The sequence below is a fragment of the Urtica dioica genome, chromosome 7 (genome assembly GCF_054948205.1).
Source record: "Urtica dioica subsp. dioica isolate 48M chromosome 7, U.dioica_male_clone48M_v1_H2, whole genome shotgun sequence".
Taxonomy (NCBI): Eukaryota; Viridiplantae; Streptophyta; class Magnoliopsida; order Rosales; family Urticaceae; genus Urtica; species Urtica dioica.
This window is the reverse complement of record NC_142762.1, coordinates 48,867,232-48,892,895: the sequence shown is the minus strand read 5'-3', so window position 1 is coordinate 48,892,895 and position 25,664 is coordinate 48,867,232. Positions and strand designations below refer to the sequence as shown.

Below are 25,664 nucleotides of genomic sequence, written 5' to 3'. Positions count from 1 at the left end.
AATTGTAAAGCTCCTTTTTTTTTCTTTTTTTATTTTTTTTTTTATTTTTATAAAAACCAGGATCCCAAGTAGAGCAAGCATTAAAGCCCAGAAAGTAAAAAAAAAAAAAAAAAAATTCAATGTTGGATCCCCTAATTGAAGCGTGATCTCAACCCAATCTCAATCCAATCTTATTTAAAACAACTTATAAAAATAAATATAGAAATATGATATGGTCCCACATTTATAACTTTCTAATAATTTTTTTTTTCCAGCTAGCGAAAGCTAAAGTAAATGAGGCGTCATTGACTCATTACACCGCGAACTGTGGCGTTGAATCAGAATTTCTAAAAAATTGATACTCTTTTTTTCTCTTTCTAAATTTAGCGTTAAGACATACACACTGCTCTTTCTAGACGCGTTTGTTTATATTTCTTTAATTTTGATTGTGATCTTTTGGATTTTTTTAGAAAATTCACTTGCTTATTTTGTCTCGTGAGTGTTTATATTGTGAAACTTAATATATTTATCGAGTGCGATTGTATAAATCGTGTGATGCATTTGAGAGGAAGAGAATTTGAGGTTTCTGCGTTGAAATTGGGGATTAGGGTTTGGTTCTTTTGTTGAAATTTGTTCGTAAATGGGAATTTGAGATAAATATGAGCTGTTTTTCTTGCTTCACTCCTGGCCGCAAGGATGCAAGCAAGATCGAGGTCGATAGATCTTCAGGTACTGATTTTTATTTTATTTTTCTCATATTACATTGTTTTCATATTACGGATTTTCTTTTCCTGGACGAGGCTGATACTCCTTATTTTTATGCGCTAACAATGCACGGATTTGCAGGTAGTGGAAGAGTGAAGACGAATCCCTATGATTTTGGTATTTTTTTTATCACCCAAAAAGTTTACCTTTTATTTTATAACAACATTATATTAATGATGTTGTCATTTTCGTTCATTGACGGGTTTTTGTGTTTTACTTCTCGAGTTTCTGGGTTTAAAATTTGATGAAATAAATTCGTAATTTAAATTAATATAAGTTTTTATTTTTATTTTTTTATGATTCTTAATTTTTAATCTTTGGCGCGCGCAGGAAATGGAAAGGCAAAAGGAAAGGTTGGTAATCCGGCGAAGAACAGTGCGGCGCGTAGCTTCACGTTCCGGGAATTGGCAGCGGCGACGAGAGGTTTTAAGGAAGTCAACTTGCTCGGTGAAGGCGGTTTCGGAAGGGTCTTCAAAGGTCGCCTCGACTCCGGCGAAGTAAGTCACGTCTTTTTTTTGTTGCATTTGAGTGTGTTTCCTTGTAGTTGTAATATATATATTCGCACCGAAAAAGTTGGTACAAAAGTGCTTTGTGGTTTTTATATTCTTTGAAGAGCATTGTGATACTCTGTATCTATAGATGAGAGACTAGCCTTTTTAATTACTATAATGGAAAAGACAATAGTCTTTTAGAAGACTGAGTTATGAAGTGATTTTTAATTTGTTCTGCAGCTTGTTGCGGTGAAGCAGCTGAATCACGACGGGGCTCAGGGGTTTCAGGAGTTCATAGTGGAAGTGCTAATGCTAAGCCTTCTTCACCACTCCAATTTGGTCACTTTGACCGGTTATTGCACCGACGGCGATCAGAGGCTCTTGGTCTACGAGTACATGCCCATGGGCAGCTTGGAAGATCACCTCTTCGGTAAATCATCACCACAACAAACATTCTCTCAAACTCGTTACTCTACTTTAATAATTGCTTGGAAATCCTGTATCTCAGATCTGGAGGCGGATCAACCGCCGCTGAGTTGGGAAACCCGGATAAAGATTGCTGTGGGCGCAGCCAGAGGTCTGGAGTACCTTCACTGCAAAGCTAACCCGCCCGTGATCTATCGCGATTTGAAGTCGGCAAACATATTGCTCGACGCAGACTTTAACCCAAAGCTTTCAGACTTTGGGCTCGCGAAACTGGGGCCCGTGGGTGACAACACGCACGTGTCGACGCGGGTGATGGGAACGTACGGCTACTGCGCGCCGGAGTACGCCATGAGCGGAAAGTTGACCCTCAAATCCGACATCTACAGCTTCGGCGTCGTTCTCTTGGAGCTCATCACCGGGCGCAAGGCAATCGACATGACAAAGAAGCCCGGAGAACAGAACCTCGTCACCTGGGTAACTAGAACTCTCTCGATTTGCTGGTTAAGAAGAGTACACGTGTGTGTGTGTGTGTGTGATTATTTGACGAGGTTTTGGTGACGGTGACAGTCTCGGGCGTTGCTGAAGGACAAGAGAAAGTTTGTGCAAGTTGTGGATCCGAAAATGGAGGGGCGGTTCCCGGTGCGTAGTTTGCATCACGCGATTGCGATAACAGTGATGTGCCTTCAAGAGCAGCCCAGTGTGCGGCCACTGATAAACGACATAGTGTATGCTCTCGACTACTTGGCATCGCAGTCCCACAAACTCGACGACCCCCCAACCTACCCACCGCCCTCGCCCTCTGCCTTTCCTCGCCGCACAAACACTAGATTCTCCTCTCAATCTGTTTGACTCGACTCGGGTAACACTTGCTCAATAACTTTTTTTTTTTTAATTTGAATTCCCTTTCCAACTTTTTTTAATTCTGGCCTTATGTAATCGCAGCAGGTGTATAGCCAAGCCCAAAGAGATCAAATTTCATAGGTCCGTCTCTCAACCAGAGTATTATTGGGTATTTTATCTAAAATTTTCGTGTATATATAAATGATAGATGTGCTTATTGTCATGATCATGTGCTCTCACTGTTGCATTGCGTTTCTCTACTGCTTTTGGTTTCTAGACACTTAGGAAAAAGACAAGGCTGCTGATATTGCGTATAAAACGGAATAAATTGATATTCCTTTTCTCCGTTGATGTTTCTTTTTTTTTTTTTTTTTTTGTTTTAGTCATTTGTTAGGAAACAACAGTCCTTATCAGAACACACACCAGAAAAAAACGATAGATGGGTTAACAGTATATTTTGTTTTATGTTTTTAGCCAAGGGAAAAAAAAAAGTAGAGTTGAATCGTAAGTTTGTTGTTTACGGTTGGGACAAACTTTGGTAGTGGGCGACATAATTGCTGATTGTTCCGCAAAAGCGAGTTATAGATGAATCTCTCACCAGACAACACGCCACTTGTATTTCCTAGCATGTTCTTTGCCTAAAATCTGCATCTTTTCTTCTTCTTACTTTTCTGCCATTATTAAAACAAAAGATTAGCCAAATAAGTCAAGAGTATCAATACCGTCACATGAATTGTAAGAATTTTCAAATAGCTAACTTTTTATAATTTTTTTGTAAATAACCAATTCAACTTATTTATAGCACTAAAAAAAACAAAAATATTAAAAAATATTCCCGCTTATTTGGGGTTTTTCTTTTTTGTCTTTTTGAGTGTCATAAATAAGTTGAAGTGATTATTTACAGAAAATTTACAAAAAAATGACTATTATACAAAATTCTATAAGTCAAATGGTTATATAACTAAAAGACCCTTATTAAAATTTAAAATCAACTTTAAATACCATGTTAACAAAATATTTGCGAAATAATTTATAATCTTGATATTTGATCTATGTTAAAGGAATTCTTCTGAAATTACTAAACGTGTTTTAAGATGATTATTCAATTAGTGGATGAAATAATTTATTAAACAACTGGTTATTTTAACACGATTAAATAAGTCAACAAACAATCAACCAGAAAGCAATTCACTATCTCAATCCCTAAACTGATGCGTTCGATTGTAAATAAAATCCGCTATCTCAATAATCAAAAGAACATGATTTAGATTTGCGGACTCCTTGTCAAACACTTTCTTTTTTTATTTCTCCAGTTGATAGCAATCTAAGCTCTCCTTAGATCAGAGACACTCTCGCTTTCACCAAATCTTTCCCCAAAGATTTACACAACACTGCAAAAATACACTATCCACAAATAAAGTACAGCAGTAGCAAGTACATCGAACCAGTTGTCGATGAGGATCTCCAAAGTAGAGAAACTGGTTCAAGGCTAAGGTCGGCGCGAATTGACCAAACAGAAAAGTAATTAATCTTATTCGACCCACAATGAGCTATATTAAGTTAACACCAAATCTCTCGTGAATTTGTTATTCTCGAAAACTAATTTGGCCGTTTCTCCACCCATGTGGTCCCCACTGCTCGGGCGCGACTCGCTACGTATGAGCTCAACGTGGTTCTTGCCAGGCCTCTCCAATCTCCTCCCATCCTCTTCCGGTAAAGGTCATTTGCTCAGCGCAATTTTTTTACCCTCATTGGCGAAGTAGTCCGGAATCGTTCAACGCGCATCCAACAACGACCCATTTTGTTAGCAACTATTAAAGTATAAAGTATAAACCCCCACTATATATACTTAATAATTTCCTGCACTGAACCCGGAATCCCAAATCATTGTTTTTTCCCGTGTGATTTATTTTAAAATGACTTTTTCATCATCTAAAATCTAAATATATGATTATGTCCAATCGTTGTGGCCTTGTGGGAAATGGTCTATTCTAGATTTTGTGTGACTAATGGTCTAAAAGTAATTAGGTCGTACCAGCCAGCTGACATATCTACAATGCCAGCAAATTAATAGTAAATTAGTGGCCCCTCTGATTAAGACACGTCAGGCAATACCACGAAATTAATTATTGTCCTTCGGATTCGTGGATCAAACTTGATTTTTTTCCCCTTCAAATTTGCATATTTTGTTGTAAAATTAAGTTGTCGCATCATATGGTTAATGATAGTTTTCTTTTATTGTCATGAAAAAGAAAAATGCAGCCAGTCTGGCAACAAATTCAACGACCCTTGAAGCGGGAAAATAACTTATTTGATGGTACACTACCAAGAATGGACAAACAACCATAGTCTTGTAAATGATTATTGGGATAGCCCAATTGGGAATCGAATTTTATGATGTGGAAAATGGAAGGAAAAAGTCTACGTTGACTCATTAATCTTTGCAACCATAAATCCTTTTCAAGGCCAAAAAAAGGCGAACTGCTTGTGTAATAACTATATATCATCTCTATTGAATTAAAGTAAAGAGGAAAATGTTTCAAAAAACCAAAAAGTTAAAGAGGATGAAAGGCAATAAATGGTACCGCGCGAATAAGTGTAATATATGGATTCTGAATGGTACAGACAGACAGATGTATCAAGCATATGGTATCACTAGGCGATTTGTCAATCCAAATTTCTGAATTTATGTACCGATTTTTGCGTGTGTATGTGGATGTGTACGTGTGTATATACCGTTGAAACATGTATGTACTTGCACATATTTATCCTACCTTGAGTATTTCAATTTTTCACTTTTTGAAATTTATTACTTTTAAAAAATTATAAATTTGAAAAAGTGGTAAATAGAACAAGTCAACTCGGATAGATTATGTAGAGATACATGCATATATCCTAAAAAAAAAACGATGGATCCATTTTCCTCTTTGAAAAAGCGCTGAATTAAGTTTACAGAATAATTAATTTTAAAATTTGAAATTGGTCAGTTCCTACGTATTAAACTTTTGAATGTTTCTTTCAACGTGACGTGACTACTGTATAAACACGAGGAACCGGAAGCTACGTATGTTTCATAAGCGTTATACAAGAACCTGCATGAATGGGAAAAGAAACATATATATATATATATGCTCATGTTCATCCACTAGTATTTTACTTATTTAAGGGGACCGTACAGTTTTTTTTTTTTTTAAGGCAGCTTCGCTGCAGTGAGGATTGAACCCACGACCTCCACACAGGAAGTGGTGTGAAATTACCACTAGACTATCCTAGGTACCACCCGTACATTTTTTTGTTGTTGAAGAAATCCTAGTAATATGACGCAAGTCGCAAAAGAAACGTTGGTATAAAAAAGCGAGCAAATGTTAAGCCACTCTTCAGTCTTCATATTTAATGCAATTTAGAACAAAGTCAAAGTTTCCGAAAAAATAAATGAGAATAATGTCAAAGAGGAATTAAATTTTATTTGAATGAGCCACGAGGTTGCGATGCACCATCCTATGGTTTACTATATCAGTTATTTTTGTTTTTGACTTTGGCATCTTTCACTATTTTTTTTTAAAACGATCGGGCTAGAGTGTGGGCGGTATATTCTTTTGGCGTAACGATTATGTCACTCAGAGACTCTAATTTCTACGACTTTAAACTTAAAGTAGGATACCATAGATATACAGCTTTCTTGTATCTGAAATAACATTTTGATCGATATTTGGTTAATAAATTACATTTTTTTTTGCTTTTTTTTTTAAAAGATAATTTAGTTAATATTTGACGTAATTTAGTTAATAAATTATTTGTTTCTCTTTAATTCGTAGCCACGTATTTATTTAAAATAGTTAATATTAGTCTTTTTTGTTCGTTTATTGTGGTTTGTAGTAGTTTATAATCACACATAGACATCCGACTCAAGACCTTCTTTGCCGCGCTCAACCCATTTGCTCACGCCGACTTCTCCATCGAAATCTGATTTTGCCCCTTCTGCTTCGCCTGTAACCGCTGTCTTCTCATTCAAATCCTATTGAATATCATATAGGATTTTTTTTTCCCCGAAGATAACTAAGATTACTCATTTAATAAGATTATACACAATACAAAATTATTGACTTCACTTATTAAGTTATCAAAAATGGGTTATTTTTAATTATTTAACAAACGTGGACTGACATGCAATATGAAAGTTTCATGTGACTTATTTAGTTATAATTAACTTTTTGAAATGAAAACAATCGAATTTTTCTAAATAATACATTTAATGTTCGTACCACACGTATTAATTTGAGAGGTTTATCAATATTTTATAAAAATTATGCACCACATTAGAATCTTTAAGAAAAAAAGACAGATTACTTATATTTGATGAGTTCATATGTTATGGAGGGGATAACTTTTCCACCTTGATCTTTTCTAAAATTACTATAAGTTTTCCACCTTGATCTTTTCATTTAATGTTTCTAAATAATACATTTAATGTTTGTAACCTCAGATGCCAAAGGTTAGTCAACCATAAGCCTCAGAGTTTCCCTTGAGGGGGCGGTCCACTTTTCGGAAGTTAAAAGCTGAGTTTTGGCTACTTTATATTTTGATGATTTTATTTTATTTTATTTTTCTGTACTTTACTTGTCATAAAGAAACAGCACTCGAGTAAATTTTACTTTCGCGCATAATTATTACGAAGTTATCAATCAATGGCTAGTTGGTTAATAATTTTTCATTTCTTGTTGTGGACCGGTTTAAAGTCTACTGCTTTAGTTTACCATGGGATATAGTATTATGAAGTTTTTATTTTTACTTGGAAAAAAGAGCTAGTTTTTTTTTTTCTTAACAAAAGTAAAATAAAAATGTATATATTTACATATAGCTAGCGCAGTCAAGCACGTAGCCATGAATCAATTTTTTTCTGAACAAAAGTATTTTTTTTATTTTTTTAAATATTTACATAATAATGTAATGGTGACAATTTTTTTCATATTAGCGTAGCAGCCTAATAAAGATATGTGGGTAGGTAACGCGAGTTTAAAAGCGTAGGTGTGTGGGAGAAGGACATGCAAATGCAATAATCATAGAAGAGAAGCGAGTGTGAATGAAATGAATGTTTGGTTTTACACTTTCCACTGCACGTGCTAATCAAAACATACACGGTGTCCATATTATGTATTATTTAGAGCGTAGATGTTGTATTGGACATTGAAGTACTGAAGGTGGCGAAAAGGTCAAAGGGCGTGTATTTCCTTATTGTTTCGTGGAAATTAAGTTTGGACGCGGACCGAAACAAGGCGTATGCTTAAGATATATAATATATAGCCCATGAATTAATTATGTCCACCACACACCATTCCATTGGTGTAGGAAATTAGTGAAATGTTAGTTGACAAGAGGTGGTGATTGGAAGATATGGGAAATTGTTTTGGACGACGTGGTAATGGCGACGAGGAGAAACAGAGGCATGGAATAAGCACTAATATTAGAGTTGAGATATTTGAGGGCCCATCATCGGAGAGACGGGCGTTGAAGCTGTTCAGCCTGTCGGATCTGAAGCGGGCCACCCGGGATTTCAGGCCGGACACGATGCTGGGCGAGGGCGGCTTCGGTGGCGTCTTCAAGGGCTGGATCGACCCCAACTCCTACGCGCCCTGCAAGGTCGGGGCTGGGCTCGCCGTCGCCGTCAAGAAGTCCAGCCCCGACAGCTCGCAGGGCCTAAGGGAATGGCAGGTACTAATTATAACTGTATATCCATATATATATGTCTATGCTGCTAATTACTAATAAGTTGTTGTGAATGATGAATATTGATTTAGGCGGAAGTGCAGTTTTTGGGGAAATTCAGCCACGGGAACCTGGTGAAGCTGCTTGGGTACTGCTGGGAGGACAACATCTTCCTCCTCGTCTACGAATACATGCAGAAAGGCAGCCTCGAAAACCACCTCTTCCGAAGTAAACCAACCAATTAATCGACTCTCTCTCTCTCTCTCTTTATTCCAATCCCAACTCTCATTAATCATCATATGTGTATATATATATGCAGAAGGGGCAGAGCCGCTTTCGTGGCACATCAGGATCAACATAGCCATCGGGGCCGCCAAAGGCTTATCCTTCCTGCACAACTCCGAGAACTCCGTCATCTACCGCGACTTCAAGACCTCCAACATCTTGCTCGACTCCGTAATTCCCATTTCACCCATCTCCAATTTCTCATGCTAATTTTAATGATTACTAAATTAATCATTAATTCAGGACTTCAATGCCAAGCTCTCGGATTTCGGGCTGGCCAAGTTTGGGCCAGCCACCGGCTTCTCCCACGTCACCACGCGCATCATGGGCACCTACGGCTACGCCGCTCCGGAATACGTCGCTACCGGTACTACCAAATTAATTAATTACCATTCTCTGTTTTTATTTTATTGGGTCTGTCTGACCGGGTCATTTGGTTGGGTAGGCCATTTGTACTTGAAAAGCGACGTGTTTGGGTTTGGGGTGGTGCTGCTGGAGCTATTGACGGGGTTGCGGGCCTACGACCCAAACAGGCCGAGCGGGCAGAACTCGTTGGTGGATTGGGCCAAGCCGTGCCTGAGAAGCAAAAAGAAGCTGAGGTCCATCATGGATCCTGAGCTGGCCCAACAATACCCCATCAAGGGGGCCCTCAAAATGGGTGACGTCATCGTCAAGTGCGTAGAGGCTGACCCCAAAAACAGGCCCTCCATGGACCACGTCTTGGCGGCGCTGCAGGAGATCAATACCATACGGTCCATACCCACACCCACCAGGGACCCAAACCACAACCACCGTGGAAAACGCCATTCCCCTTCTACCTCTTCTTCTTCTCACTCTCATAACCCTGCTTCTGCCATTTGACACATTGTATTGTGTAATTGTTTTGTTTTAGATACTCCTCTTCCCACACATTGTATTTATAATCTCAATGCCATGTGTTTGATACATATATAGCATACCCCTATACATTCATTCAAAATTTAAATAAAAAAAGGCAATCTTTGTCCCATATTATTTTAATTTTGATTTTCAAGAACGAAAATACTTTTGCTGGTTATGAACCAAGAAATGACACAAGTGTTTGCCAAAAAAATTGGGCGTGATTATATGATAAGTGTGCTTCATACTCACTTATCACATATTTTAAAATTATGAAAATTGTATGAAAATTTTTATAAATATATTTCATTTATTTTTTTTAAAATTAAACATATGAGCATTTTTTTAACCCAAGATTAATTTATCAAAGAAAGTGATAAATTGCTTATAATAATTGTAAAAAAAAATAATCTTGTCTGTTTAAAAAATTTTGAAAACGTAAATTTGGTTACTTTGCTGAAAAGTTGAATCATTGGCTATTTTTTTAATCAATAAGTTTCAAATGACTATTTTGTACCATTTTTCCATTATAAAATAAGGGTATGTAGTATATTACGTAAGATATAGACATAAATTTGACTATATCCTTAATATTTAAATAATTATATTATAATCTTAGTTGAAGGTAATCCTGATATAGTTTATTCTAAGTTTTTTTTTTTTTTTTTTTTTTTTTTTTTTTTTTTTTTTGTATTACCCCATAAAATGAATGAAGATGACTGAAAAACCAAAACACCCCTATGACTTTTGTCGCGTATTCGATCCGTTTCCAATTTAATTGATCGGACCCCACATTTTTAAGCCATGTCCCAACATGTAAGTGACATTAATGAGAACTACAAGTCAATTGACTTTAATGAGAAATTGTAGACGTACTTATCTACAATTATAAAATTGTAGACACGTCTACAATTTCGATAATTATAGGCATTTATGTCTATATTTACATAAAGTTGTAAAATTATAATAGACATACAATTATACTCTCTTATCCATCAAGAACTCTCTTCGTTGATACATGTTTATAGTTTGTCATGGTTCAGGTCATGAAAATGGCCCGAAATAGAATGGTTCTACAGCAAAAGCCAGAGCTTGCTAGACTGCGAGCAATAGTCGAGAAGAATTCGAGGCTGAAACAACAACAAGTAAAGCTCTTTAAGGAAAAGCACCGCCGTCCATGGCAAGGTCGGTCTTGTATCACTTAGAGACTCAAATAAGGCGAGAAATACCTCCATTTTTCTGAATAGAGACCTCTGATTCTTCCTATGGAAATGAAATTTCGCGGCGGAAAAGCGTTTGGACCAAAGCAACGCCTGTCATGTCGACATGAGCCCAAAAAGCTTCCAGCAACATTGATCTCCGACGCCCCAGGGACGAGAATATTGCCGTCGACGCTATTTTCAACGCCACTTATATTCCCAAACTTGAATTTAAATTCCACGCTCGCAAATTTCTCTCACAACAGATTTATTAAAAAATAAATATAAATAAAAAAGGAAGTTAAACCTTTCTTATTCACCATAACCAAACGAAACCATAATCCTCAATTCTCAACAAAAGAGAAGCCATCGCCAAAACCCTCGTTGGATGGAGACAACAACAACAATGGTCGATGTGGCGATGCAGCCACCCAATAATAATAACACGAGTTTTGGTGTAGTGCAATAAGTACACCGTGGCGGAGAGGAAGAAGAAGTTCACTCACGGTGACGCCGACTGGCTCAGAAAGTGGGACGGCGAGTTCGCCGCTGGACTCGACGATGTCTTCGTACTTCAACTCGCCCTCGCCGTCGACCACCGCGGCGAAGAACTAATTTTCCGTGGAGAAGCTGTAATTCGCCAATTGAGCTCCGTTGTTTTTTTTAAGAGCATACTATCACGAGTAGAGGAAAGAGTAAAAATAGAGATGATGAGACCCAAGAGAAAAGAATAAAATAAAAATGGTAAAATATCAACGGCATCCCTTTAGTTTAATCGAAATGCGCGTTTATACCATCAGTTTTTAGAAATATCAGACGTATACTTTCAGTTTAATATAAATGACATATATCTCCCATAAAAATATGTTATATTTCAAATACCACCCTTTTCGTTTATTTTTTTTACAAAAAAAAATTGAATTATCCAAAATACCTCTAATGAAATAATTTTTTATTTTCTATTTTATATATAAAAAAATTGAATTAAAAACTTTCTTTATAAAAAGTTAAGAATTTTTATTTATAAGAGAAGTTTTAATTTTTTTTAATAAAATAGTAAATAAATATTTATTCTATTAAGGGTATTTTGAAGAATTCAAATTATTTTTTTGTAAAAAAATAAACGAAAATGGTGGTATTTGAAATATAACATATTTTTAGGGGATATATATGTCCTTTATATTAAATCGAAAGAATATGTCTGATATTTTTAAAAACTGAGGGTATAAATCGCGCATTTCGATTGAACTGAAGGGATGTCGTTGATATTTTCCCAATAAAAATAAATGAAAAGGGTAAAATGGGAGTTTCACATTTGATCTACTGATAGTTGATTTTGATAAAAAACATCACAACTACTAATAATAGATCTGTCTAAATCTCTAACGGTTAAAGCAAATCCTTGCAAATTCTAACTCCATATCTACATACTAAAATAGTCAGATTCTAACTCCATATCTACATATTAAAATAGTCGAGAGGTGTTCGCAAGCTGGTTTTAGCTCTCTTTAATCTCAATGTGCATGTGTGATGAGTTTACTTTTCCAGCCTTGGGACCCTAAGTAGTTCTCCAACAGTAGAAACCTTAAGGATAGAAAACGGCATGCCATATCTTTATTTATTTTTTTATTTTATTTTCTGCTTCTTCTAATAAATATTTTTTTTTATCAAGCTACCTTACATTTAATTTATATTACAACTTTCATTTAATATTTTGCCCCGTCTTACTCTTTTGTTTTACCGTACCAAAGATAGTGTTAGTTTTCTTTACAGCTTGCACAGCTCAATTGTGTTGTGTATTTTATAATTATGTGAAGTGTTCTGTCGATGAGGTAATGTGTAACAAACCACGCCTAAGTTTTGGATCTTATCGTATTAGTCACATTTGAAGGCTATAATCTAGAAGCATTCGTAGTGGTTGACGATGGTCAACTTGCATAATAAGCAGATAAAGGGGAGCCAAAGAGAATTTTACGTACGATAACCCATCTGGCAATTGAGCGCTTTTGACTTTATAACGGTGAGAGAGGAAAAGGAGATGATAAATAAAAAGAGGCAGAGAATAATACATAAAATAGCCAATTTTTTTATTTGTGTAACACAAATGTAACATGTGCGAATCTCTACATGATCGAGGCGTGTCGCCGATAACTCATCATACCTCCAAATGACTCCCAATTATGACAACAAGTGTTTTTTTTTTCCCCTCTTTTTTTTTTTTTTTTTTTTTAGTTCCAATCCCTTTACCATCTGCCTCTTTCCGTCAAAAGTTTCTTCTAATATTTGTTTTACATACACTCTTTTTCTCCAATTTTCCACTCTATAAAATCTCCTAAAATATAATTTTATGTATAGACAATAGACATATGATAAATTTATCTATATATTGTTCTTTTTTACAAATATATATAGTTAGTGGGGGAGAGGAGTGTCAGTGGTTTGTTGGCAATATTGGTGAGTGAGGTGACATGTATTTAATTAATGAATTAAACGTCAAATGAGACCCACTTCATCATTACTCCCACTTGTGTAAATGTAACTAATTTTTTAACCGGTATATTATACACTAATTATTTTAGATCATAATTATTATTAGTTTCTTTTATGCTACGGTGTCTGATTTGTCTTGAGAATACGCTAAATTAGCCAAACACGGCCGATCATCGATCCATGGTAAACCGGCGGCCGGGATTCATTATAATTTTTTTGTTCCTAAGAGTAGTTTTGTCGTCGGTGAGGATGAAGATTGAACCCAACTTTCACTTTAAAAGTAATGTAAATTTATCAACTAAATTATACTAGCTACCACATATTCATTATAATTTTATAATCTAAATGTCTCTTTTTCGTCTTCAAATTTATATAGAATAGCCTTTGTATTAAATCTTTAATTCTATGCATATACTTTTTTTTTTAATACATTATCGTACTCCTTTATCAAAGAACAACATCTTTATATGCCACCACACATACTATATATTCCGAAATAATATTTTTATAGATGCAAATTTCTTTCAGATACGCTTTAGGCGATGAATGTCTATGTTTTTTAAGCTTTAACATGTTGATTTTATTTGTATTATTTTATAATTAAAAAATAGATTAAATTAAGATAACAAGTATGTACGAGTTATTATGTCATAGGAGATTTAGATGTAACTTAAACTATATTTTTAATATTTAAATAATCAATCTATAATTTTAATAGATGATAATCACTGAGTTATTTAAACAATTTTCTTCTTTATTTTCACGTAACAAATAAGTTTGAATATATTTTTGTGGTTGTTGTTTTTGCTGCTTCTATAGTTGTTTTATTTGATATATCAAACGGATACATTTGGTTAGAATATAGGTAAATAATTGAACAATAATTTAATGCATTTTTCTGATAACATTCACGGAACATGTGTCGATGTATGAACTTGCGACGTGTCTCGATCTTTTGTTATCGGAGTCAAGTTTCTTTGGGTCCCGAAAGAGTGACGAAGGCTTGTTTCTTCTTGAGAGTCATTCGGATTGGTGATATCTTATTTTTCGTCGTTGGTAGTCTTTATTCCTTGTCTTTATCTTCTCTTTGTATTCACTGGTCTTGATTCCCTTCTCTTCGTCTTTTTATTTATTTATTTTTATCTATCTTTTTTTTTGTCTTCTGTTTGGTTTTTTGTGTGTTTTTGAGTGTATTGAACGCATTCAGAGCTTTTTTTTTTTTTTTTTTTTTTTTTTTTAATCTCTTACACACGTTTATTACTACTGTATTTTTTCATGTATATTTTTTGATAAAGAAAATCAATTATTTCTAACCGACCTGGTTTTTAGGATTTGTTCATTTTTGTTTGTGAATGCATGTACAATGAAGACAAAACAACACATGGCTAGTATGAAAATAGATGGGGCTGGACTGATTGAATATTCGACAAAAGAAATGACAAGCATACCTTTTGGATTTATTTGATATATCTCTCACGTTATTTGCCTACAATGTTGTTACATTCACTTCTGCTGTTTCACACCCAAACTGTCACGCAAACAATGATATGTCTAAAGCTTCCTTGGTTTGAAAGCATTGACCTTTTTAGTCTATTATTACTATCATCTTGAAAAGTGATATCGATTTTGAATGAGCACAAAACCTCATCTTCGTCTGAATATATCTAGCTAGAGACTTTAGTGGGATTGTGACCATACGGCTTCAAAAAGAGTTTGAGATTGTATTCTCACCGAAGTATAAATTAACAAAAAGCAAGTTGATATATATGTGAATCATATGTTTTGGCAAGCGTTACAATGATGGCCCGAGAAGGATATCATGACTGGACTCTTCTCTTACATTGTTTTTATTTTATATATATTGAGACAAATTCACTTTCATGCCATGCATATATTTCGTGTATCTTTAAATCTCTCTCTTTATGTGAAAGCTCTCTAATTTTCTCTCATGAGCGTTGACACGTGTTTTCATAACCGTTTGGAATAGGTACTATAGCTTACTAGCATGATCTATGTAAGATAATCTTGTGACTTACATATAATATATATATACACATATTTTGTTATTTTGAAAATTAAGAAGAGAAAAAGTTTGAGTGGGTTGAGAATATCAGGAAAACGTATATGTATTTTCACAACTCCATTTATTATGCGATTAAATAATAATGCTTTGTGTACTTCACCAACAATAAATAGTTCATGAATGAGAACATGTACCCTTTAATGGAAACGTGGCAATGGCATTTGAACTAAAAGTGACACGTCTTGTGTATGTTGCGTAAGGTTTTGGGATCCACACACACATATGCCAAACCAAAACAGTTTATTTAATAAAATTTTCACTCGACTGCTTTCACTCACATCTTTGAAGGTTATACTTGTTATCTCAGTGCTGTTGTTGGGATTTAATAAGTGCTTTTCTTGTTTTTTCTGAGTGTGTTGTTGGTCGTTGAAATTTATGTCAACTCTCGCTCATTCTCAAATTGACTAATGTGACATGATTTTCCCATATTTAATGTTGCACTATTATGACAGTCTTTCGTATTTCAAGAAATAAATGAGTTTTTGTTTTATAATTAATAACATTATTGATTTTGATCATAATCCATAAAAACAGATGATATATTTTTGGTGCAAAATGTGTCTGATACATGTACATATCTACCATTACAAATATACAATAGAAATACAATACTAGATAGCTGGCTTGGAGTTGGAAATATACACTAGGGCCTCAAATTCCATTAAGATTGTGTTCTTTTATTTAAGAATATTTCAGGGAACGCGACAACTCATTTTCAGTTTTATCCAAATTTGTTATGAATCGATATTTAAGTAACCCATATTAAAATAAATCGTATTATTTGTTATGAATCGACATTTAAGTAACCCATATTAAAATGAATCTCACGGTTCTTATAAGCCAAAGACAAAAATAATAATACTAATAATTACATTAATATAAGCGCGTCGAGGATTAGCAGGCGCAGAGCAAAATCCTTTAGTTATTTACCAAATGTTACCTGAGCGAGCAATCATGATCATGAATCGTAGTAATAGAATAAAACTCACACGCTTAGTTTCAAAAATATCCTCGCATCCTGACACAATCAGCCGCTCAGCGACCGAAAGAAAGGGCAAATACGTAATTCGAAAACAAGAGAGGGATTCATTCTGTTACGTCAACGAATGGTGGCAAATTAGTATAAATACGGAGAGCCCGTAATCTTCGATTGATTCTTTTTTTTAGCAACGTCTTTCACTCACTCTTCTTCATCTTCTTCTCGCTCTCTCTCTGTCTCCCGTCTCTCTGGAGATTCGTCGCAGACGACAATGACGATTCGTCTAGGGTTTCTTTTCTCCATTTCTTTGTTACAGGCATGAGCTTCGACATTCACTTCTCTTCGTCCACTAATTTTTTCTTCTTCTTTCTAATAAGAATTCTGTTGTTTTCTTCTTTCGAATAAGAATTCTAAATGACTATCGTTTATATTGTCTCTATTTTGTTTAATTGTTCCGCTTGTTTCAAAAAGCGTTTCTTTGGTTAGTCTCAAAGAACAGAAAAAGCGATAACAAAAAAATCATTATGGAAAAGAGTAAAGATAAGTTGATCAACTTGAAAATCGCGTCTGTCGTTTCATTTATTATATTAATTTCCAGCTTTAACATTTTGAATGTTCAAGGACTGCAATAAAGATAATATTGTTGTTTTTTTTTTAATATTTCACTTCCCTCGCTTCATTTCGTACTATGCATCTCGTTGATTTATTGGAATTTTATGTACGAATGAGAGCAGGTATTTCTTTTTGTGTGCTCGGTAAATGGAGAGAGGCTCGAAACGAGATTGCTTTTGACACCAGACTCCGACACAGGGTAAGAGAACTCAGCGTGAATTGCTTGCTCAAAAGAAGATCTCCTTGTGCGTTTGACATTAATGAATATATTGTTATGGTTTCAATTCCTTGACACGTTGTCGTTTAGGGTAAGGCACTCGGAAGAGTATTGTTCAATGTATTCCATCTGTGGAAAACGTACCGATGGCAAAGTGTTAAACTGTCCTCGTAATTCCCCATCTGTCAAGGTACTTTGCCAGCCGTTCATGAAACGGACAAGTCTTAGTACTAAATTCATGTGAATCTTGCATTTATCTCGTTCCCTGTTTTCCAGCCAGATGATATGCTTTCGTCCAAGATCCAAAGCTTATGTCCAACAATTACTGGTAACGTTTGTTGCACAGAAGATCAGTTTGATACTTTAAGGACCCAAGTCCAGCAAGTAAGATTATTATTATATTATTTCTACCAACTTACAGAACTTATTAACCTCTGTTTTCTCACCCTGGCATGTTGTTCTTAACTTCTTATTATGAGTAAGTCGTTTATTTACCTATATTAAATTCCATTAATTTGTACTTTGCAGGCTATTCCCTTTCTAGTTGGTTGCCCAGCGTGCTTGAGAAATTTTTTGAATTTGTTTTGCGAGCTTACCTGCTCTCCGCATCAAAGTTTATTTATCAACGTTTCGTCTATAGCAAAGGTCAGCCTTTAAACCAATCTATTTTTTTTATTCTTATGCAAGTCAAACTGCGATAATTATTGTTTTATGATTTCATTATTTACTTTGTTTGGAGATGCTTCTTTGACTGACGACGAAACCGAGTTTAGGATTTAAATTAGTTTTTGAAGATGAAGCGAATTCAGGGCAATCTGAACACAGTTAACCTATAAGCGGCCTTGTAAAAAACCAATCATATTGAAAACTTGTTAATATGAGATGTGAATTAAATTGATTGAAATGATTATTTTAGCAGGCCAGCAACAATTTGACTGTGGATGGGATTGACTATTATTTATCTGATGCTTTTGGTGAAGGAATGTACCAATCCTGCAAGGATGTAAAGTTTGGTACCCTGAATTCTCGAGCACTAGTGTTCCTCGGGGCAGGCGCTAAAAACATTAGAGGTAATTTAATCCTCCGGAGTCACCTGCTATGCTTCTTCTTTGGGAATTTTTTTGCTGAACCTTTATAAGCATTATTTATAAATCTTTTTTGGATGCTTTTACCTGTGATACTTCTAGAATGGCTTGCTTTTATCGGCAGGAAGGCACCGATGGGTGTGCCAGGTTCTCCATATGCAATAACATTCCGGTCAAGTGCTCCAGAGTCATCTGGAATGAAACCCATGAACGTGTCTACTTATTCATGTGGTGACATTTCTCTTGGCTGTTCTTGTGGAGATTGTCCTTCATCTCCAGTATGTTCTGGTTCAGATGTTGCTGCTTCAAAGAAAGGAGGTTCATGCTCAGTGCGAATCGGATCACTTAATGTGAGGAACAGTCTGTTTTGTATATTTCTGATATTGTCGTGGCATTTTTCTGGTATCATGATGTAAGTACTCTAGATTCTTTTTCTTTACAGGATTTTTGTTTGTTATCATGTAATGCAGGCAAAGTGCATTGACATCGTAGTGGCTATCTTGTATATAGTACTCGTTTCTGCTCTTCTTGGGTGGCGTTTGTTTTATCTGTCTCGAAAAAAGAATGCGCCTTTTAGAAAAAAACCGTTACGGAATTCAATGGAAGGTGGGGAGCGCCCACCAAAGGATCAGAAAGCTTCGATTGAGGTGTCATGGCTGATTTTTCATTTTCCAATTTTTTTGTCTGCCTTCCCATATATATCTTCGCTTCATATAAATTGTTCACATGCATTAAGATAATCATTTTTTTTTTATCTCAAGGTTGATGGTGCTCCTCAAATCAGAAGCGGAGTGCAACTATCAATTGTTCAAGGTTACATGTCAAATTTTTACAGGTCAGTTTCGTTGCCATCCATCCTATTTTTGGCAGTTATTCTTTTGTGTCAAGCATGTTCCTTGGAATGGTCTTTTTTACTTGAGTAATTTTTTTAATCCAGGATCTATGGACTTTGGGTTGCTAAAAATCCTATTATTGTATTATGCTCGTCTCTGGGAATAGTACTTGTACTCTGTTTGGGTCTCATCAGCTTCAAAGTGGAGACACGCCCTGAGAAGGTATATTATCTTCATGTTCTCAGACTGTAGTATGTTTACTTTATAGATGCTATCAAAGTTAAATTGTGTTTCTGAGGGCTTAAACGCCTACACACACATTCAATATGATTGTGTTTATGGTCTCAGCTGTGGGTGGGAGCAGGGAGTAGAGCGGCTGAGGAGAAGCAGTTCTTTGACAGCCATTTAGCTCCCTTTTACAGAATTGAACAGGTCACTTAACATCTATCTCACTTTGATTAATGTGATTTACTTAGATAGCCGATAATATTATTTGGTGTTCTTTCATATCATTTTAACTTTTTTTATTTTTTTTTTATTATTATATATATATATTTTTTTTTACTTATCCTGTGTTATCTTTCTCCTCAGCTTATATTAGCAACTATTCCAGATGCCAATGGCAAGTCACCAAGTATTGTGACAAAGGATAATATTAAGTTACTTTTTGAAATACAGAAAAAGGTATGTGATCATCCAACAGAAACTCTTTAAAATAATTTGTATGTGCTGATACGGAGTCCTTCCATTTAATGTCTACTCACTGGATTTTATTTATTTATTTATAAATTGTTTCGTCTGCCACAGGTGGATGGAATCAGAGCAAACTTTTCTGGAGCGGGAATATCTCTCGATGATATATGCATGAAGCCACTGGACCAAGATTGTGCCACCCAGAGCGTCTTGCAGGTAGAATTCGTACTTATCCAGAGGATTCCTGTTTCACAGGGATGATTTTCATGCTTCCTATTCGCCTCATTAACCGACCGTAATAACAATTTCATACTTCCAGAATCTTTATATATATATATATATATATATTATTTTTAATATCAATTTGATGTCATAACTTACATTATATTTTGATGACAGTACTTTAAGATGGATCCAGAAAATTTTGATAACTTTGGCGGAGTTGAACACCTAAAGTATTGCTTTGAGGTATGTTTTACGAAGTAACTATGCTGTTGTATGTCTTGTAAAAAGCTACCTCTTGAATTTACAATTTGTCTTATCTTGTATGTTAAGCACTTCTCCTCTGCTGACAAATGCATGAGTGCGTTCAAAGCCCCCCTTGATCCTAGCACTGCAATTGGAGGTTTCTCTGGGAACAACTATTCTGAGGTAATACTAATACTTGCTTCTAATTTTTTCCTGCAAACTGTATATAGAATTTTAAAGTTTGTTTCCTCTTCAGTTATGTTACAAAAAAATGATAAATTCTTTTCGAAACAGGCATCAGCGTTTATTGTAACATACCCTGTAAACAATGCTATTGATAAATTTGGGAATGAATCTCAAAAGGCAGTGGCATGGGAAAAGGCCTTTATCCAGATGGCAAAGGTTTGTTATTTCCCTTGATTCACGCTGTTTTCTCTGTTACTATGATTCCAAAGGTTTACTAGTTAAAATAATAATTTGTGGTTATATTAAAAGGGCATGATTAGACGATTGTGGTTATAGGTGGGTGTAATAACCTCTCTTTTCTTACTTTGTCACGATAGGATGAGCTGCAACAGCTTGTGCAATCTAATAACTTGAAACTTTCCTTTTCATCGGAAAGTTCAATTGAAGAAGAATTAAAACGAGAAAGCACCACAGATGTCATTACGATAGTGGTGAGTTTTATTTTATTTTATTTTTTATTTTTTTTTTCAGTTACCTGTGTTGTTTTTACCAATTATGAAATTGATTAGTCATCTTGGAATCTGTTTGGTGGTGTGAGATCTTTTCTATTTAGTAAATCTATTGGTTTTAAATCCTTTGTTGCAGATAAGCTATTTAGTCATGTTTGCTTATATTTCACTTACTCTGGGAGACACCCCTCGTCTATCTTCCTTTTACATTACATCTAAGGTATGCCTAATACTATTAACAGCTTATTCAAGGTTATAGCTTAACCTTGATGTGGTATCTCGGTTGTGAGTTGTGGCTGATTTAAGTGGTTCTATTGCAGGTATTGCTCGGACTTTCTGGAGTTGTCCTTGTCATGCTTTCTGTTCTCGGATCAGTTGGATTTTTCAGTGCAATTGGAATAAAGTCTACCCTCATCATTATGGAAGTTATACCATTCCTGGTTCTTGCTGTAAGTTTCCTATCTTATACGACATATAATTTTATAGATTGGCATGAGCTAATCTGATAAAGTTTTGCCCACAACTAAGTACTCCCAACTTTCTGCGTGAAGTAAATTTAGTATCTGAGCAGCATGAAATATTTATTCCTTTCATTGTATTTGCTAATGAAATATAGAGCTGACCCTGGGGCCTAGTATCATTTCAAAGTCTGGGGAACTCCAAAAGATGAAAGAGCGAATTAAGATGACATTTATAAGTTGGTTGATGTGTGAGAACATTGTTTCATGGAGCTGAATTAACAGTGTGAAGAATGGTCGTATTGTATCAGGTCGGTGTGGATAACATGTGTATACTGGTGCATGCTGTGAAGAGACAAGCAGTGGAATTGCCGATGGAAGAGAGAATAAGCAGTGCACTTGTCGAAGTTGGACCATCAATAACACTCGCTAGCCTCGCTGAGGTTTTAGCTTTCGCTGTTGGGACTTTCATTCCCATGCCTGCCTGCCGTGTATTCTCTATGTTTGCAGGTTTTCCTTTTTAACCAATAGCCTTCAATCATTTAAAATATATATATATATATATATATATATATATATATATATATATATATATATATATTAACTTCTCGATGTTGTCCCTATTATTTATTGCTTCTGTGTTTATGTTATTTTCCTTTGTATTTGCAGCACTGGCTGTTCTGTTAGACTTCCTCCTGCAAGTTACTGCATTTGTGGCTCTGATAACCTTTGACTTTCTGCGAGCTGAGGATAAGAGGGTGGATTGCTTCCCCTGTATAAAAGTCCCATCTCACGCCAACTCTGATAAAGGTTTACCATCATATTGCTACTTTCACTTTTACCTTTATCAGTTGATGTTTAATTCAAGAAATGTAAATCAGGCATCGGTCAGAGAAAACCTGGTTTGCTGGCACGATACATGAAGGTGAGTCGCTTTCTATTGTTAGCTCTCCTAAAACCAATCAGATTTTTAGCAGTTCGCATCGCCATCTTGAAACTACCAAAGCCGACTTATTCCATGCTTTTTGACCAATAACTTGATTCTCCTTTTATATTACTTCTTTCTTTTATGGGGGATTTTTTTTTTTTACTGCCGGGTGTGTCTCGTATCTCCTGCATTTGTCTCTATACTTATTGTGCTTCATTTTATTTTTCAGGAGATCCACGCACCTATTCTCAGTCTTTGGGGAGTCAAGATTGTTGTCATTTCTGCTTTTGTAGCCTTTACACTGGCTAGCATAGTGAGTACTTCTTCGCTTACTATTTTCTGATTAGCTTTCTTTATATGTATTTTATTTGTCTTGCCCAAGGCTGAACATGAACTTCTGAATTGCAGGCACTTTGCACCAGGATTGAGCCTGGTTTGGAACAAAAGATTGTTCTTCCTCAAGATTCATATCTCCAGGTCTGACTTTGATGCTGTCCATTTCCTTGGCTTATATTCAGCAAACATCACATTCCTCAATGGCTCAGTTTTGTATCCTATTTCTTGCAGGGGTATTTCGACGACGTTACAGAGCATCTCAGAATCGGACCTCCCCTGTACTTTGTGGTTAAGAACTATAACTACAGGTATTACAATAATACTACTGTGTATCTGATTTTCTCACTAGACTCTTGTCTTCTTATAAGGTGTAAGGAATAGCTATTTGAAACGTATTTTTTTGTACGATTGTAAAAAATACTGAATATAATGGGAAAAAAAAATGAAACTTCTTTCCTTAGTTTCTAAGTTCCATAGTTCTTGTCGCTGAAAGTTAGTCTGCTCTCAGCTCAGAATCAAGGCATACAAATCAGCTGTGCTCCATCAGCAAATGTAACTCAGACTCTCTGTTGAATGAGGTACATTCCATTCTGATGTTGCTAGTATAAAGTAATTATAACTCTATACAACTATGGATTGGTATTTATGGCCTAAATTCTTTGCGTAACAATATTTGTAACTATCTGATTTGCATATGTTTTCAATTTCCGTTATATTGGCATATATATGAACAATTGTGGAGATTCACGTTCTGCTCAAGTAATTTGTGTTTTGCTGGTGCAGATTTCAAGAGCATCTCTATCTCCGGATACAAGTTACATAGCTAAGCCTGCCGCTTCATGGCTTGATGACTTTCTTGTGTGGATATCCCCGGAAGCGTTTGGGTGCTGTCGGAAGTTCACGAATGCCACTTATTGCCCTCCTGACGATCAGGTCATCAACTATTACTTATACATAAATATTTGATTTTTTTAGATTCGATACTTGTTCACTCACGCTATGCGCTCTTGTGTGTCCTCTTAGTGAAATCTCACTTATTCTGGTTTAAATGCTTTAGCCTCCGTGTTGCTCCTCCAACGACGGGACATGTAGTTTGGGCGGCGTATGCAAAGACTGTACCACGGTAAGTATTCACAAACTGTTGTTCCTGCAATGCCTATAAAACAGCTTCATATGGAAATGACCGTAACACTTATGGAACTTGTCAGTGCTTCCGTCACTCAGATCTGCAAAATGACCGGCCATCGACAACACAGTTCAGAGATAAACTCCCATGGTTTCTGGATGCCCTCCCTTCTGCTGCCTGTGCCAAAGGTGGCCACGGTGCTTACACCACCACCGTCCAACTCAAAGGTAATACACTATCACTCAGTTACTGCTTTCTTTTACCAAGAGCGTTTATTTATTTATCTTACTAATTCGTGATCGTTAGGTTATGAGAACGGTATAGTCCAGGCCTCATCTTTCCGTACATATCACACACCTCTGAACAAGCAGGTATTATAGCTTCTTTCATTTTATTTTGATCTATTTTCAATGGTCTCTGTCGCCCACCGGAGGTTGACTGCATTATAACAACTTCTTTTTAATGTCAAGGTTGACTTCGTCAATTCACTGAGGGCTGCACGAGAGTTTAGTGCAAGGGTTTCTGATTCTTTAAAGGTGATACACCATTATTTCTGGAAATTTTTTCTCTCTTATTACTTTCATGCCTTTTTTTTCTTCTTTCTTTTCCATAATTTATTACTACTAGGGAAATAATGATTTATGTTGGATTTTCCTGGTGCAGATTGAGATTTTTCCTTATTCGGTATTTTATATGTTCTTTGAGCAATACCTCGATATTTGGAAGACGGCACTGATCAACCTTTCAATAGCTATAGGTATATCTCCAGACTCAAAAGAATAGCTATATACCGAATATATATATTGACTGAATTGTTGAAATTGTTAAACAGGTGCGGTGTTCGTTGTCTGTCTGGTCATCACATGCAGGTCTGTATGATTTTGACGCTTTGAATACAGTATTAATTTTTTATTTGATTTTATATTAACTGTGCTGATTTTGGTTGTAGTTTGTGGACTTCGGGGATAATTTTATTGGTGTTGGTCATGATTATTGTGGATCTCATGGTAACTTTTCTTCCTGATAATGAATGGAAAATGAATTATGAAGAAGCATGCCTATAATAATGTGAATGTGTGTGTTGCAGGGCGTAATGGCAATCCTTGGAATTCAACTGAATGCGATCTCTGTGGTGAATCTTGTGATGGCAGTGGGGATTGGTGTTGAGTTCTGCGTCCACATGACCCACGCTTTCTCGGTCAGTATTTCAGTCATTGGTTTGATGTGATGAGACAGAAACGAACTGATTGAATTGAATGGAACAGGTAAGCTTGGGAGACAGAAACGAACGCACGAAAGAGGCTCTTTCCACCATGGGAGCCTCTGTCTTCAGCGGGATCACGCTCACCAAGCTCGTCGGTGTTATTGTTCTTTGCTTCTCAAAAACCCAAGTCTTTGTGGTATTTGTTTCACTCTCTCTACTCATTCCTTTTAACTCTTCTCTCTCTCTCTCTCTCTCTCTCTCTCTCTCTCTCTCTCTGCGCGCGTGTGTGTGTGTTGATGAGATTAAATTTCTCGGTTTTTGGCAGGTATATTACTTCCAAATGTATTTGGCTTTGGTTCTGCTTGGCTTCTTGCATGGACTTGTATTCCTACCGGTAAGCCAAACCTGTTATTTCTTTTCAACTCCCATCGCTACTCTCTTTTTAATATTGTCTTTGTGCTTGAATTACGCAGGTGGTGCTGAGCATAATTGGTCCTCCTTCAAGGTCTGTGTTGATCGAACCCCAAGAAGGTCGCAATTCTGTTTCCTCGCTCCAATCCTAACCTGTTTTCATGTATTTATTTATACGTAACTTGTTAGATTTTCTAGGTTTATTTCTACGCAAAATGTGAATTATATAATATATCGTTTCTACTAATGAGAAAGTTATTTGCCAAGTTCTAGTTTACTTACTCTTCAGTTCATTTTCCGTTTTGAGAATGAGTGCATGTTTCTGTCTATTAAAGCTCGCTCGCACTCCTTTTAAATTCTATCATTGTTTCATAAAAGCAAAGAAGGAAGTATCGGAAAATGTAAGACAGTGTTTTGAGATTGTGTCATCTCAAATTCACGTGGATTTTCACTTTGGGGGTTACAAAAACTCTTGAGTG

General features: G+C 35.8%; 3 protein-coding genes across 9 annotated transcripts; all 3 read left to right on the top strand.

Moving 5' to 3' along the window:
* The first annotated feature begins 277 nt into the window (after positions 1 to 277).
* LOC149392586 (putative serine/threonine-protein kinase PBL21) lies at positions 278 to 3,163 on the top strand. Of its 3 annotated transcripts, XM_089619048.1 has the most exons (7): positions 279 to 708; positions 826 to 861; positions 1,075 to 1,241; positions 1,476 to 1,665; positions 1,744 to 2,135; positions 2,229 to 2,520; positions 2,604 to 3,163. In XM_089619048.1, exons 1-6 carry the CDS (start codon positions 639 to 641, stop codon positions 2,508 to 2,510), a joined length of 1,137 nt encoding a protein of 378 aa, XP_089475174.1. In that variant the 5' UTR covers positions 279 to 638; the 3' UTR covers positions 2,511 to 2,520; positions 2,604 to 3,163. The 3 variants fall into 3 exon arrangements, with proteins under 3 accessions (XP_089475173.1, XP_089475172.1, XP_089475174.1); XM_089619047.1 differs by having other exon boundaries at positions 278 to 708; positions 1,476 to 2,135; positions 2,607 to 3,163; XM_089619046.1 differs by having other exon boundaries at positions 278 to 708; positions 1,476 to 2,135.
* A 4,569-nt stretch (positions 3,164 to 7,732) lies between these two features.
* Positions 7,733 to 9,496, top strand: LOC149392585 (putative serine/threonine-protein kinase PIX13). The gene is made up of 5 exons (XM_089618860.1): positions 7,733 to 8,210; positions 8,297 to 8,432; positions 8,524 to 8,660; positions 8,733 to 8,856; positions 8,935 to 9,496. The coding sequence occupies exons 1-5, from the start codon at positions 7,893 to 7,895 to the stop codon at positions 9,348 to 9,350; spliced, it is 1,131 nt and encodes a 376-aa protein (XP_089474986.1). The 5' UTR covers positions 7,733 to 7,892; the 3' UTR covers positions 9,351 to 9,496.
* A 6,802-nt stretch (positions 9,497 to 16,298) lies between these two features.
* Positions 16,299 to 25,462, top strand: LOC149392584 (Patched family protein). 5 transcript variants are annotated; one of them, XM_089620550.1, is made up of 38 exons: positions 16,299 to 16,435; positions 16,854 to 16,930; positions 17,039 to 17,138; positions 17,225 to 17,332; positions 17,477 to 17,593; positions 17,868 to 18,018; positions 18,136 to 18,383; positions 18,504 to 18,680; positions 18,795 to 18,868; positions 18,971 to 19,088; positions 19,215 to 19,298; positions 19,458 to 19,550; positions 19,674 to 19,775; positions 19,959 to 20,027; positions 20,115 to 20,210; positions 20,322 to 20,429; positions 20,591 to 20,704; positions 20,859 to 20,942; positions 21,043 to 21,171; positions 21,492 to 21,690; positions 21,850 to 21,990; positions 22,062 to 22,105; positions 22,338 to 22,421; positions 22,517 to 22,585; positions 22,676 to 22,752; positions 22,953 to 23,022; positions 23,228 to 23,377; positions 23,502 to 23,567; positions 23,653 to 23,797; positions 23,877 to 23,941; positions 24,041 to 24,106; positions 24,234 to 24,327; positions 24,403 to 24,439; positions 24,520 to 24,577; positions 24,658 to 24,768; positions 24,836 to 24,970; positions 25,100 to 25,168; positions 25,248 to 25,462. In XM_089620550.1, the coding sequence occupies exons 1-38, from the start codon at positions 16,391 to 16,393 to the stop codon at positions 25,335 to 25,337; spliced, it is 3,864 nt and encodes a 1,287-aa protein (XP_089476676.1). In that variant the 5' UTR covers positions 16,299 to 16,390; the 3' UTR covers positions 25,338 to 25,462. The 5 variants fall into 5 exon arrangements, with proteins under 5 accessions (XP_089476676.1, XP_089476675.1, XP_089476674.1 ...); XM_089620549.1 differs by having other exon boundaries at positions 17,865 to 18,018; XM_089620548.1 differs by having other exon boundaries at positions 20,115 to 20,429.
* The last annotated feature ends 202 nt before the right edge of the window (positions 25,463 to 25,664 follow it).